The sequence below is a fragment of the Sceloporus undulatus genome, chromosome 7, assembly GCF_019175285.1.
Source record: "Sceloporus undulatus isolate JIND9_A2432 ecotype Alabama chromosome 7, SceUnd_v1.1, whole genome shotgun sequence".
Lineage (NCBI taxonomy): Eukaryota > Metazoa > Chordata > Lepidosauria > Squamata > Phrynosomatidae > Sceloporus > Sceloporus undulatus.
In genome coordinates, this window is record NC_056528.1 from 30,413,837 (window position 1) to 30,428,751 (window position 14,915).

The 14,915-nt window shown below is 49.7% G+C and overlaps 1 protein-coding gene across 3 annotated transcripts in view; it reads right to left on the minus strand.

The window, feature by feature from the left end:
• The window catches only part of PHKA1 (phosphorylase kinase regulatory subunit alpha 1), a 33,876-nt gene that overhangs the window by 15,945 nt on the left and 3,016 nt on the right, over positions 1 to 14,915 (minus strand). For all 3 annotated transcript variants that reach the window (XM_042478993.1, XM_042478992.1, XM_042478994.1), the window contains exons 2-14: positions 14,372 to 14,530; positions 12,273 to 12,320; positions 11,483 to 11,651; positions 11,232 to 11,314; positions 9,938 to 10,018; positions 9,524 to 9,622; positions 9,018 to 9,164; positions 8,799 to 8,852; positions 7,854 to 7,976; positions 7,641 to 7,736; positions 1,978 to 2,085; positions 808 to 886; positions 149 to 283 (exon numbers count right to left, since the gene is read on the minus strand). In XM_042478993.1, coding sequence (XP_042334927.1) covers positions 149 to 283; positions 808 to 886; positions 1,978 to 2,085; positions 7,641 to 7,736; positions 7,854 to 7,976; positions 8,799 to 8,852; positions 9,018 to 9,164; positions 9,524 to 9,622; positions 9,938 to 10,018; positions 11,232 to 11,314; positions 11,483 to 11,651; positions 12,273 to 12,320; positions 14,372 to 14,530 — 1,381 coding nt within the window. The remainder of the gene's footprint in view (positions 1 to 148; positions 284 to 807; positions 887 to 1,977; positions 2,086 to 7,640; positions 7,737 to 7,853; positions 7,977 to 8,798; positions 8,853 to 9,017; positions 9,165 to 9,523; positions 9,623 to 9,937; positions 10,019 to 11,231; positions 11,315 to 11,482; positions 11,652 to 12,272; positions 12,321 to 14,371; positions 14,531 to 14,915) is intronic.

The following is a 14,915-nucleotide window of genomic DNA, read 5'->3' on the forward strand; positions in this document are numbered from 1 at the left end:
AAAGCTCCCATCATTGCCAACCTCAATGCCACCAACTTTTTCTACAGGGACTTGTGTGCAGCGTCTAAAAGGTCTGCGTTTTCTCCTGGCAGGTGGATGGTCCAATGCCCCACTGGCAGCCCCTTGCACCCCCCACACTCCAGCTCACCTAGCCTGGCATAGATGTGGCTGAGAATCCTTGCTGGCTGCACTCGGATGGGATAGACATCGGTCACCGTCTGCACCTCAATGCCCTCCTTCCGCAAGAGGGCCTTGATGGCCTCCGTCTCAGCCAGGATGCAGACTAAGGGGGAGAGAAAAACAATGTCATGTGAGAGCTGTAGGAGCAAAGGTGGCAGCATACCAAAGGAGAGACCACTGGAGGGGAACAGGCCCTCCAGCTATTTCTCCATCTGACACTTCCCAAATTCCCCAGTCATTCCTCTGCATGCACAACCTCCAGGGTGGCATTTTGGCCCTTCAGACAAGGAAGGGAAGGGCCCTTCTGGCACAAGAGGGTCAGCATGGAGCTTGAGGGGGTTTCCCAGCTCCAGGAAGGGCCCCGGGGGGCACCACAACAAACACACAACACCACATCCAAGCCCCTCCAGCGAGCCAGCCTGAAAGGAGACATGAGCAGCTGGCACAAAAGGAACATCCAGCAGGGCTGGCATTCCAGGCTGGGCCAAGAAAAGGCAGGAATGCAGACCCATGCCTCTTGCAAGCAAGCCTTCACAGCAGGCAGCCACTAGACCCCTCTGCCAGGCTTGAGACAGACACCACAGGGGAGGCTGAATCTCCTCGAGCCCCAGCCAAATCTGGCCTTACCCTGCACCACCACATCAGGCTTGGGGACAGTCGCCAGCCGGCGGTTGAGGGGATCAATTTCCCCTGGAGCCAAAAAACCCTGCAAAGAGAGACAATGAGGAGCAAGCAAGGAGAGAGAGTGGGTGGGTGGTCAGACCAAGAGGGAGCCCCTCCATCCTAGTTTCAGCTCACCCTGTTTCCCCATAACCATCCCATCCCATCCTGCAGAAACCTGAGCGCTTGCTTGATTTCAGAGGTTAAGCAGGCGCAGGCCTAGTGAGCTGGAAAGAAGAGGGGGGCTTCCAGGGGTCTTGGGGAAACAAAACTCCTGCCTGAGACCCCAGAGGGCCTTTGCTGCTGCAAGTCAGAGCTGACAATATTGGCCTAGACTAGAGAGACCACCAAAGGCCTGAGGCAGCATGAGGCAACTTCCCATTTTCCATATGTCTTGAAACATCTCCTGGTAGGGGCAGGGAAAGATCCTCTGTGACTTTTGAAAAGCCACGGTTGCCAGCCAGAGTTGGCAATGCTGGGCTTGATGAGTGCAAGGGCAGCTTCATCTGTGGCCACAGTGGCCAACCAGGGCTTCCTGGGAAAATCACAGGAGGCAGGAGATGGAAGAAGCTGTCTTCGCCGGCAGTGTCCAAAAATGTTCTGCCTCTGAATGCAGAGGTTCCCACATAGCTGTCCCAGCTGCCAGCCAGCAGCAGACCTCGCCTTTGCTGTCAATGTGCCCAGGCCCCTTGTAGAGCTCCCTTCCACAAGAGAAGACCTCACCAGATCCCACAGGATAATTCATGGGGACTGGTTCCTTCCGTCACCTCTCTGGAATCTCCCCCTGCCAATCTGTTTCCCTTGGATGACCCTCGGGAATACCAGGCACGGGAGATTCCCACTGGGCTCCTGTTATCACACCCTTAACTTGCTGGTCAGCACAGAGGCACAGCTGGACCAAGGGCACTGAGCAGGACTTCCCTGGGAAGAGATGGGGTTTATTCCCAGACACCCCAAGGAGAAAGGGCAAAGGCCAGCCTGCTCCAAGCCCCTGCCCACAAAGGAGGACCTCCGTCACTGCTCCCATGAGCTGAGAGGGACATGACAAGGCATCCAAATAGACAGGACTCCAAGCAACCTGGGGTCCAACCGATGGGCCACGCAGCCCCTAAACAAGGGCCAAGGGCCCGGGCTCACCTCCGCCATGAGGCAGCCCAGGATGTAGAGGGACTGGCCCCACATCAGAGGCAGCTTTCCCTGCGGCACACGCTCCACGGAGTGAGGGTTGCAGTACTCCTCCTCCACCTGGGAGAGAAAACCGAGACATTCAGGTGGCCAGCAGGGTCTCAAAAAGGCCAGGAGAGGCCAGGACAGAACAGGGCAGAAGAAAGTCATGGCTTTGCTAACATCAATGCAATGATTTCAAGAATCTATCCATCTGTTGGGATATACAAATCATAACCTGTTTGTTATGACATAGTTTTCAAAGAGACAGCAGCTTTAAGACCGTTAGGCAGAAAGGCAGGGGGGAAAAATGGCAGCAGCACCGTGGAAACCAATCAATTCATTTTAGCCTGAGGTTTTCTGGGTTTCAGTCATGCCTTTGGATGCATGGATCAAGAGAAGCTGCTGCTTTTGATCTGTTTGGGAAGGAACCTGGTGTGAAGCAGTGCATCTGAGGATGTGGACTGCAATATAAATATGTCAACAACAACACCAACAACAAAGATAACAATTCCAAAAAAGCTCAGGATAAAATTAACTTGCAAAGGGGCTGCTAGATCCCCTTTTCCTTTTCAGTGTTGCTATTATTGCCAGAGCAGAATGAGAGCAAAATGAAAATTGCAGCCAAGATTTGGAAACCAATCCATGTATTTATGGTTATGGTTGTGCGTGTATGTGTGTGTGTATGGTTATATATATATAGTTATACATGGTGTGTGTGTGTATATATATGATTATGTATGGTTATGGTTTTATATATATGTGTGTGTGTGTGTGTGTGTGTGTGTGTGTGTGTGCGTGCATATGGTTATAGATGTTATTGACCTACATGGCTAACATTGTCATTGTCCTGTATGGCTAATGGGGCTACTCCTGGATATATTTCCTGGTACTCAAAGGGCTACTGCTTCTGGTACCAAACAGAATAGATATGCACCACAACTAGCACCCAAAGGGATTGCAAAAACAAGGCAGAGGATGGTCATTTTACTCAGGACAAGTCAGATCTTTGCAAAATGCAGACCTTTTTTCTTGCCAACCTGATGCTGGTATGGCTGCTCTGAAAGCTGGAGGAGGTGGAGATTGTGGCTGGTTACCTTGTCCATGGACATATCTGTTTATGGCTGATATGACGGAAGAGCCTCCCTAGGCAGGGGCAGTCTATCTCTCCATCTTAGCTACTGGAAATAAACCGAAGTGGGAGGCCACTGGACCTCTGTGAAAATTCTGAGCTGCAAACTGGGTGGCATCCTTCTTATACGACCCTTGCTACTATTATTTTATTTCTTTTGTAATAAACAAATGCAACTTCATTTAAATGTTCAACTTCAGTAAGTAAATATACTTGAGTACAACTCCCAGGAAGCTTCCTCAGCCAGGAGGGCCACTGAATGGGGGATTCTGGGAGTTGTAGTCCAAAGGAAACCCCATTTACTAACCTTCTCCCCCAGCCCTCCATAGGTTCCCTTTGTTGTTGTTGCTGCTGCTGTTGTTGTTGTTGTGTGCCTTAATGTAATTTCCAACTTATGACAACCCACATGATGTAGTGGTTTGAGACACTGGAGACCAGGGCTCGAATCCTGGCTCAGGCATTTAAACCCGCCAAGTCACACTCTATCAGCCCCAGAAAAAGGCAAAGGCAAAAGCCCCTCTGAACAAACCTTGCCAAGATGGAGGCCTCGAGGCTTAGGGATCTGTTAATAATTCTGACAGACTCTACAGAACCCAGAGGTCTTCATGTTAATAGGAAATTTAAACAGGTTATAAATAAAATAATAATTCATTTGCTACTCTAAGGACACTCATTCACTAGAAACTCTTGGCTGGCCAGATTAATCCCTTTACTTCAGCATTTAAGAAGTTGGATAGTGGCCAATATCTTCCTGATTTGACTTAAATTTGAAGTCAGGGTTCCTCTCTTTATTATTATTATTATTATTATTATTATTATTATTATTATTATTACTGAATAAAAATCTCTCTTTATTAGTCTTCCCTGTCGCCTCTTTGGCTTAATTTCTGTCCCATTCCCTCTTTTACTATTTATATACTTTGTTTGTGGTCCGAATTTGGTTTTGCTTATTTCTGTCACACTGCTGTGGAGAAATTTAAAATCCTGAGGTAAACGTTGTCTGAAACATGGAATAAAATGCATAAATCAGTGTGTTGTGAAAGCTAAGCCTTGCTACAATGATAAAAAAATTGCCTCAGAGACGTGAAAAGTTTCCCTCAGACTGAGGCAAAGTTACTTTATATAAACGAGGCCTACTCTTAAGGCAAACTTTTAATGGGGTTTTCTTGGCAAGATAGGTCCAGAAAAGGTTAAGATGTTGGATAGTGGCCAATATTTTCCTTATTTGGTTTAAATTTGAAGCCAGGTTTCCTTGACTCTACTCCCTTCTTTATTATTCTTCACTCGCCTAGCCTTTGTTGCCTCTTTGGCTTACTTTTTGCTATATGCCCTCTTTTATTCTTTATGCACTTTATTTGTGGGCTTGAACATTGGATTTCTTTATTTATGTCACACTGCTGTAGAGAACCTAAAAATCCTGAGGTAAAAGTTGCATGAAACATGCTATAAAATGTTTAAATAAGTGTGTTGTAAAAGCTAGGCCTTACTACAGCGATAAAAAAGTGCCTCAGAGGTGAAAAGTTTCCCTCAGGCTGAGGACAAGTCACTTTGTAGAAATGAGGCCTACTCTTGACAGTGAAACCATCACACTATCACAAAAGGAATTGTTGCCAAAGAAACCCAGGGCAGCCTTCCACATCCCAGCATCCCTCAGTGTGTTGAACTACAACTCCCACCATCCCCTTCCAACATGGCCAGCAGTCATAATGGTTGGAATGGTGGGAATCATTATCCCCCATATTGAACTGCGGGTTGCCAGGAGGCTATTTTATTAGTTCAGTGTCAAACTCGTTAGGATTTATAGGGCTGAGGGGGAATCCAAACAGGACAACTTTTCATTGGCCACTTAATCAACATTTCGCTGGCTCTTATTGGTTCATAGCCACAGACCAATGATAGGGCTGGTTTTGGGGGCGCTTGTAGGTGATTGGCTGAAGGGTTTGGGCTGAGACTGTATAAAAGGGGGCCCCAAAGCTTGGAGCTGAGCTGCCAAGAGGAGAAGAAGGAAGGGCTGGAATCACTGAAGGGAGAAGGAAAGCTGATGGCATTGGAGGCAGGAGCTAGGAAAAGTTCCAGAAGAAGAGCCTGGGAAGAAGGCAGAAGGAAAGCTGGGTTCACTGAAGATAGGAGCTAGAAAGAAGACAGAAGGAAGGCTAGAGGCAAGAGCTGAGAAGAGTTCCAGAAGAAGGCAGAAGGAAGGCTGGATTCACTGAAGGCAGGAGCTGGGAAGAAGGAAGATGAAAAGCTGAAATCCCTAGAGGCAGAAGATGGGAAGAGCTGAGCCAGAAGAAGGCCCTTGAAGCAGGTGAAAGAACCTAAAGTGGCTGAAGGCAGATGCTGAGGAGGAAGCAGAGGAAAAGGAGAGAGCATTGCAGTCAAAAACTAACATACAACTTAAATCACTGTGTGTTGTGTCTTTCTTGGGTCCTGTGGTTTGTGTGGGATCAAATACTGGATGGTACATTGTCTAAGGTATAACAATGTTGGTTCATTAACAGCTTCATGCCTGGGTCTCCCTACACAACTGATGGTACTTTCCCTGTGTATTACAAACTGCTACAGTGGTTTTTGGGTTTGAATTGTGGAAGCTTGGGTTTCAGTTTCTTACCCAAGGCTTGCAAACTGAAAGGGTTCTCTTGGGCAATTGGCCCTCAAGGGAAAGGTAAAGCCTCTAAGCCTATTCCACAAGTCAAGAGTCCATGTGAGAACACAACATTAACATATATTAGAAGCTTCTATTTCAGGCCTCACCTACACTCTATATTAAAGGTGTAACAAAGCAATGAATGGGAGTCAAAATGGTGGTCTGTTGGTTCTGGGAGAGTTTCTAGAAAAGTATGAAATGTGCTTATAAGAAAAAGGGACAAGTATGGTACCAGGGTTTTAGTGTTTAGAGGTTTAGGTTTCCATCTCTGGCCAAGGCCTGGAAGCTGAATACATTTTAGGTAAATGGCCCTAAAAGTAAAACTCTAAGCCTGTTCCATAAATAAGAGTTCATGTGAAAATACTTAATATCACACACACACATATATATATATATAATCAAGGCTCTAATACTTATGTTTAAAGAGGTATCCAGGCCTAACACATTACTCAAGGGCTGCAATATTCAAGGTGTACTAAATGGTGGCCGGGGGGCCAGGGCTGGGCCTTGAGCCTCATCTCTGTTGGTTCTTGGAGGGTTCCCACAAAAGAATCACAACCAAAAGCCACAAAGGTGGCATTGGTTCTGGCACATTAGAGGGGTGTGCAGACCGCCCCCAGGGGGTGCCCTGCAGCTGCCTCCATTTTCACCAGGCCAGGGCTGCTTTCTGTGGCTCTTTTTTGCGCCTTGCAAAGGGCAAGATAGCCATAGTGCCATAGCTTTATGGTGCTCCTTCAGTCTAATATAGGCCATAGAGTCTAACTGGTTCCCTTCTGTGAGCTGCCTTTTGGGTCCCACTCTGGGAAAAGGTGGCCTAGGAAATGGGTGGTTTAGGTCCTACAGAGATCAGCCAGATGTCTGTTTTCCATTAACCATGCCCAGGGCTGTGGAGCGGCTTCTCCTCCACAAGGAATGAATCTACTAAGGATGTCAGAACCTTGACTCTGCATCACACAAAAGCCACCTTGGCCTATCATCCACTGCCCAGAGTGGGCAACCAGGGAATGGCTACAGGAAGCCATGTGCTCTGGACCCGATTCCTGGTCCATTGAGCTTGGTATTGACCGCACTGACCGGCAGCACCTCCCTGGGGTCAAAGGTGGTTAAGAGTGGGGCCTTCTCTTCAGCTGCTGAGCGACAATCCTCCAGGAGGTCAGTTTTGGGAAGAGGAAAATACAACACAAGAATGACTGATTCCTGGAAAGCAGGATCTGGCCAAGAAAACCCAGGGATAAGGTTGTCATAAGTCAGAAAAGATTTGAAGGCACACAACAAGAACATCCTCTGGGCGAGTCACACTCTCTCAACCTCAGAGGATGGCAATGGTGAACCCCACCCCACCCCCAAAAATAACCCTTTCCAAGATCTCTGCAGTCTCTGCTCTTTAAGCCACTGGTCTGCAAGCAGGAATTCTGTTTAACTGGTTTTGCAGCATTGTGGGCTGGCCACAGAACTGCATGCTGTATTTACTCACTTGGAGATAGTCACCTCTAAACCAGTAATGCAACTGCGCAAACCACAATGGGCCCAGGGCTGGCGATAGGAGCAGGGGAGCCCAGGCGATTGGGTTTGGAGCTCAAGTGCCAACTTGGCTTGGTCCTAGATGCCTCTATTGCATGTTTAAAAATCCCATTATGGAAAGCAGCCAGACATCTCCTGGATGGCTGGGATTCCTTGGCAATCACTTTAAGATGAGAAGCAAATAAACAAGACCCTGGAGGCTAAGAAAGGGGGATTCAGGGGGACCCTGCCAAGCCTTTGGCGCCTAAACACAAGCTGCTCTCTTTTGTCCAGAGGCAGGGAACCGATGATGCCTCTCCCACTTTCAGGGCCATTCCTCCCTTTCCCCAGACCCCTTACCTTCTCCAGAGGGACGCTGTAGAGCTCTGGGATCAGCCGAATCCCATTCTTGCCTTTGATCAGGACCCCCTCCAGGGCTTCTCTGTACTCCTGAACCTGGAGGAGGAGGAGGAAGAAGAGGGAAGGTGGGTGCGGGGTCCCTTTTGCTCCTTCCTTCCTTCCTTCCCTCCCTCCCTACGGCTTCTTCCCAACTAACATGGCTGGTGACCCCACCTGCTCCCAGTTTCCGCTGAAGATGCCGTCGATGATGAAGTAGGTCCAGAAAAGGGGCCACTCGCACTCAATGTTCTCAAAGAGCTTAAGCTCGGCTGGCTCATAATAGAGACGGCTGCGGTCCTGCAAAGAAGCACAGCGAGGGGCAGGAGATGGAGGGCAGGAAAGGCCATCAGGGCAGCTGCACCGGCAGGCAGTCCGCTCTGTCAGGCCAAGAGAGTCGGGCCAGAGGGGCCCTGGCTCATTAGGAAGGCATTTGGGAGTAAACAGGAAGAATGCAGGGCAAAACTGGCACGCAGTATTAAAATGCCAGTAATCCATTAGCAAGGCCATGTGCGACGAAAGGGGGTATATGTGGACCCCAGACACAGACACAGAGCCAGGGGCATGCCCTCCGGCTCTTGCTCTCTTGTGCTTCAGTTTCCCTCCAGCTTCCCTCAGAATGTGAGGTCCAGGACCCCAGCCAGAAAAATCTCCATCCTTCAGAATGGTTACCATGTGTTTTAAATTCACATTAAAATCAAACTCTATACAATCCCAGCAAAAGGCCCGTTTTCCCCTCCGAAGTGAAGTCCTGCATTTTCATGACATGCAAAACTGCAGGTGAAGCTAGTGCCATTGGGAGTTATGTCAGATATGTCAGAGTTGGGAATTCAGGGCAGTTTGGGATTTTCTTTCACCAGTTTTGGGCACTCAGCTGCCTTTTCTCAGCCAAAAAGGTTGTGTGCCAGCTGCATTTGGCTTGCCTAGATAACAATGTTTTAAAAGGGCTGACTCTCCAGACCAGCCGGACATCATCCACATAGACTTTCTGTTTTCGTTCCCACCAGGACAAGAACCTGCGCTGTCTCTATGAAGCCACTGGCCTAAAAGCACAATGGAGCACTGGCACCTGGGAGGGCAGTGTTAAGGAGCAGCTGGGCCGGGGACACGTGCCAAACTCACCTCCTTGGGGGTCCTGTAGCCATCTCTGAGAAAGCGGCAGCAGCCGTATCGGCCCTGAGGAGGACAGGTGCGTGGCATCAACGTCTGCCCCCGTTCTCCATGGAAGCCAGAGGGGCTCGGTTTGCACCCTAGACTCCCCAGAATCCGCCCACAGACACCATAAAGCCCCTATTCAGGGGGGGGGGGTATGTGCTTTCCTGAGGGGCCAAGGAGACTTGCCTGCAGCTTGGTGACAATCTCCTGCTTTGTCTTCTCCACAACCTCGCTGTCTTCTACTGCAAAAGCCGGGTAGGAGATGACCGAGAGGAGGCTGGCATCGATCTCCTTGGATGTGGAAGCCCTTGGCAGCATGGAGTGCAGAATGGACTACCCAGAAAGAGAGAGAAGTGGGAGAAAGAGATTTGTGTTCCCAGGAAGTTTTGAAACTGTTTTTATGTAGTAGGATTATTTGTTTAATGGTTTTGTAACCTTCATATAAAATAGGATTTTAGCAGTACTATGCTTTAAATTTGTTGTAAAGCATTTTGAGTCCCATACTGGAAGGATCATCTTCCTTCATATACAGTAATTTCAATCAGATATTTCGGACTGACAAGCAGGATAACCTCTCCATTCTCCAACTCCTGAAGCCCCAGCCATCCTGAGAGTCACAACCTCCCAAACCAGAGAAGGGGTCCATCCTCCTTGAGAAGAGACCCCCATCCCCCCGTGCCCCCCGCCCTTACCTGGCAGTGCTGCACCTCATCGGAAAGCACATGGACCACAGATTGGGGCCCCCCCTTGACACCAAAGAGGTTGAGCTCATCCAGGGCCTCAAGGGCCGCCTGGGACAGAGAGAGAACCAGGGTTGCATTGACTGTTCGGCTCCAGAAGGGTCCCATGGGCAGAAAATTGCCCCCCACCCCACTGCTCTTGTCTCTCCCTGCCCCGTTTGCTGGACAACTCTGGCTGTTGCATTGGAAAGAGTTGACTCAGTTTCTCCATCAATTGAACCAAAGACAGACTGCACCAGCAGCCCCACTTGGCCCCTTCCCAGAGATAGCTCTCCCGGATGCAAGGGGGAGCTTGCCCCCCCCCCCAAAGTCATGCCTATTTCTTTGCAACTGGCTCAAGGCACCACATAAAAGGAATGCCCTCACCTTTGCCATGCCCACGGAGCTGGCATTCAGCTCTGTAATCCCTTGGTTGGTCTTGTCACCACGTTCCCATATCCCAAAGTCCTGCCAAAAAATAATTAAGTGATCAATCAAAATGGATCAGTGCATCAGCGAAGGAGTTGGCAGCAGACATGGACTGAGATAAGCACCCCTCAGTTCCACGCCTCTCTCTTCTCCCAAATGCTGACAAGCCCCAGGAGCAACAAAACGCATGGACTGTCTCCCATGCACAGAGCACCATGCGCTAGCAAACAGCTCCTTTTACCACAAATAAGACAAACATAGACATGATTCAGGCATGCTTATGTCACCAACCATAAGGTTCTGGCCATGGATCATCATGTTCCAAGCAGAAACATCCTCCCAAAGCAAGAGAGAGAGAGACAAAGAGGCAATGCCTCCAGAGTGCTGCAATGTTTCTTGGACCAAAAATGTCCAGCAACCAGGCCACATGGACTGCCTCTCTGAGCATTAAAGGGCCAGGAGAGTATCAAGGAAGGCAACTGCAGGACATAAGGGAAAGAGGGCACTGCTACTGTTTGCAAGGCTGGACTCATCTGTGGCCACATCTGCCCTGGACCCAGCCGCATGAAAGAGTATCTCCCTCTAAACATCTCAGAGACAGAAAGTCAGCTGCTGCCACTAGATAAAGCCTGAAGCTGCTTGGCTGCCCTTTGCAAACAGAGCTGGAAGATTTATAGGTCTGTGAGGAGAGTTTCCCCAGATCTCTTTCCCCATCATCCTGATGGTTGGACTGGGCCAGACACAATCCTGGTTCTTCTTTAGCCAAGGACGCTTTAAGCACTGGGTGCAGGGGCAAAAGTACCATGCTATATACCTTTGCATCTAAGATGCAGCTTCCCATCTGCCAGAGATGGACATTCTCTCATTTTGGGTGTAAGGGGAAAGAGAGCCATGCCCTTTGTGTGCAAACATAGCACCATAAATGTGGGACGCTTGGGTACATGGTGTCCTTCGTGACTCATGGGCCGTGACCTTTCTAGATTTTCATAGCCAGGGGCTGAGGGGAAGGGTTTGCAGTGCCGGATGTGTTTTTGGCCAAGAAGGCCAAGCTCAGCCTCTCAGTCCTTGCAGGACGATTCTCCAGCAGAACAGCAGGCATGAGCCCAACCAGGCCTGGACATGCCCCAGAGAATGCGACTTGCATGCCACCATTGCTGCCCATTGCCCTGGAAGTAGCAAGGCAGGACCATGCACCTCCCTATCCAGGGCCTCATGTGCGCCAAACACAACTCTGGCCCAGGGATGGACTCACAGCAGTCTTGTAGGCTGCTTCAATGTAAAAGACAAGGTTCTGGATGAAGTTGACTTCATCCAGGCTGTGGACAATGTGGAGCCCTGAAAGAGAGGAAAAGCAGACGGTGACCCTCTTGTGCAGATGTGAGAAACCCAATATCCCCTTCCATGTGCCCCCAAGACACCTGGGGAAAGGGTTCCAAGCTCTCCCACCAATGAGTTAAGCTGGGCAGCCTGGCCACCTCTGGACCACTGGTAAGAGGCTCTTACCGGATGCAGTCATTTGAGCCAGCATCAGCAGGTAGAGGGAGGTGGCATCGAGCTGGAGGTGGCCCCATTGGTCATCCCCCACAACGGTGGCACAGGTGCTGGTGTTGTACTTGGCATGCAAGGAATCCCTGGTGCTCTGGCTGTACTTGAAGGCCTCCACTTTGTCCACCTGCAAGGTCCCAAAAGCAAAGAAGGAGCAAGGAAGGCCATCTGGACCACCTCCCCCGCCTCCAGGTTGCCTTTGGCCAGTGGGCAGGAGCAATGGATGGGGAAATGGACCAAAGGATGGACATCCCCACTACCACCGAGAAGAGCTCTGGTCTTGCCCACCAGAGATGAGATCAGCAAACTGACTGACCAATACTGGGGTCTGGGGTCTCTTTTTCAGTACAAAAACTAATGGGGCAGAGCAACTGAAGCATTTTATTTTTAATCCCAATGACCATCCTGACTGGTGAATTGGACTAGAATCCAAAGAAGTAACTACTCAATGGGCATAATGCAGTCATCAGAGCACCCAAAGGTTTCCCTGTGGGTCATTGTGAGGGTCAGTAGAGCAGTGGAGGGGGCAGAGATTGAGAGGCAGCAGGCCTTGGCACTTGGCATCCTTCATGCCCAGGGCAGGAAGATGTGCTTCATGCCAACTGTGCTCCCTCATTTGGAGCATTCAGGGCAGAGGGAAGGACTGGGGGCAGCACCCCCCGACAGAGGGACAGAAAGCGAAGCAGAGGAAGGGCTTGGCTGGACCACCCCAAACTCCCTGGAGAGGTGGAGGTCCCATGTTCCTTACCTGCCGCATCATGCACTGCAGGAGCCCCCGCATCAGCTTCACCACGCTCTGCAGAGGGAAGGAAAGGGAGACGGGCGCATGACAGGCATTCCAGAGGGCTTAGCAGAGCCAGGTGGCCAGTGACCTTTAGCAGAGCCCTAGCCTGCAACTAGAGCCCTGGACGCCCTCCCTCCTCACCACCCTCCGTGGCATTTACTTGCTGGGCTATACCAGCCACCAACAGGAGAGGAAATGCCCAAGCTGCTTGGCACCCTGGCACACCGAAAACCCAGGCCCCTGCCCTTCATCTGCAGGTAGTAGCAGGTGAGTACCCCACGTTCATCCCATGCCACCAGAAGTGGAGGGAGTCGCCCACTAATAGTTATTAAACTTACTGCTACCTCAAGGAGGCTAACAGTAATCAAACACAAAGCAAGAATCTTACACTTTAAATGGCTGCTAAAGGGACAAGAACTGTTGGGGCAGAGTTTTAGTCAGCCCTTGAAAGCACCGGACTTTTTATCCACGGATTAGAAATATTTTTAAAATACAGTGCGCCCTTGCTTTATGCGGAGGAATCTATCCTGGACTCCCTCGCGTAAAGTGAAATCCACCTATGCTCGAGCCCCATTTAAATGAAAGGGGCTCATGCATGTGGCAGCGTGGCGGCACACGTGCGCCACAGGCACCCACCCCATTAGTCCCTGGGACGCGCCACCCTTTCTCCCCGCACAGCTTTCAGCATATGCTGAAAGCTGCATAAAGCGTGCTGCATATGACACAGGTGCACTGTATATAAATTCCAAAAGCAAATATTGATTTTGCCATTTTATATAAGGGACACCATTTTACTATGCCACTGTATATGATGGGACTTGAGCATCCATGGATTTTTGGAAGGAGGACCCAGGGATGTAGCCAGGATTTTGGGAAGGGGGGGTCCAGACTAAGTGCCACCATTACAGCAGTGCACACCATTCATTGTATTTAACGGAAGGGGGGGGGACCAGACCCCCCCCCCCCCCCCCCCCCTTTGGCTTCATCACTTGGGGACCTGGAACCAAACCCCAGCCAATACCAAGGACCCACTGCAAATTTATTTCTGGCCAATGTCTGGTCAAAAGAAACCAAAGTCTGCCCCCAGAGCAAAGAAGATCCTATTACGAGAGGCATGCTCAGGGGGCCTCAGCCCTTGCCTACTACACCGGGCTCTACCCTTTTCCTTGCCTGAACCTTGCAAATTAGCCGAAGAGATAAGATTACCAGGGTCACTCCAGGGCAGCTGTGATGCAAGCAAAGAAACAAAAGTAAAATCCTAGTGCTGCCCGCCTGCCTTTGCCATACCCTAAGCAACGGAGAAAACACCTCCTGATGCCAACAAAACTGAGATTTCAAAAGGAGAACTCTGGAAAGTTCATCCCAGACAGATCCTGCAGTCCTCTGGTCTTTTCCACACGATGCAATACAGTGCTAAAATTCCACTTCAACAGCGTCCTACTGAGTCTGGGATGTGGTGCTTGGGCACCAGAGCTCTTGCAGAGAATTCAGAATCTAAGCATCTCCAAAACTACACTCAATGCTGGCTTTAAAGGAGCTTTCCAAGGAGCTGAACTTAAGCCCAAAGCTGAAGCAGAACAGTATCCCTTTTTAGGAGTATCCTTTTTAAACCACATCACCCAGAACCTTGCGCTAGCCCTGCAGGCTGGGAAGTGTAGTCTGAAAAGAAGGGCCTTTTCCAATGCAGAACATCCAAAGAGCCATTCTGGACCAGTCCAGAGTCCTCTTCAAGCCAGTGTGGACATTGCTACGCCTTGTGCAAGTCAATTGTCTGGTTTAACGATACTAAAACATAGTTTAATGAGGAAATAAGCAAAGAGGGGGTTGAAGAGGGCGAATGGACCAATCTTTTTCTAATGCAACAGGAGTTCTTCTCCTGCAAGGTCCATCATTCTGTATACACTTGCGCAAACACCCACCATAGTTTAGGTGAAAGGAGAACATGTGCAGACTTCAGCTTGCAAATGCTCATTGGCATGTCCTTCCAGAGGCCCATTCACCTGCAACCCATCTGTGTCCGTCTCTTTCCCTGCCATCCCCGCATGGCCACCCGCCGATTGTACCTGCTCCAGCTCAAAGGCTTTGGCCTTGTCCTCATCGCGGTCAGCGTTCTTGCGGTAGGCTAGGCCCAGCCCCCAGACCGCCAGGACGCTGTAGACATTGTCTCGCACCCAGGCATCCTTGTGGTCGCAGCTGGCCGGAAGGAGCCCTGTGACCGGGTTCTGTGTGGTGGAAGGGAAAGAAGGAAGAAAGAAAGGAGGAAAGAAAGAAAGAGGCGGCATGAGAGCTCTGCGCTTCCCAGCACTTGGCAGCACAGGAACCATTGGCAGAGCCATGCCAGGAGGCATTTCTATTTCCAATAGCAGCCCACAACCCAGGGCCCATTCGCACAACACAGCTATAACAGTATGATTCCACATTGACTGTTACAGCAGTATCCAGGGATTTACAATTTAGGCAGGGATATTTGAATTCTCAGATGGACAATTCTTCTAGTGCCTGACTCCAAGTCCCAGGATTCCAGAAGATGCAGCCATGACACTTAAAAAGGAATCACATTATTATTATTATTATTATTATTATTATTATTATTATTATTATTATTAT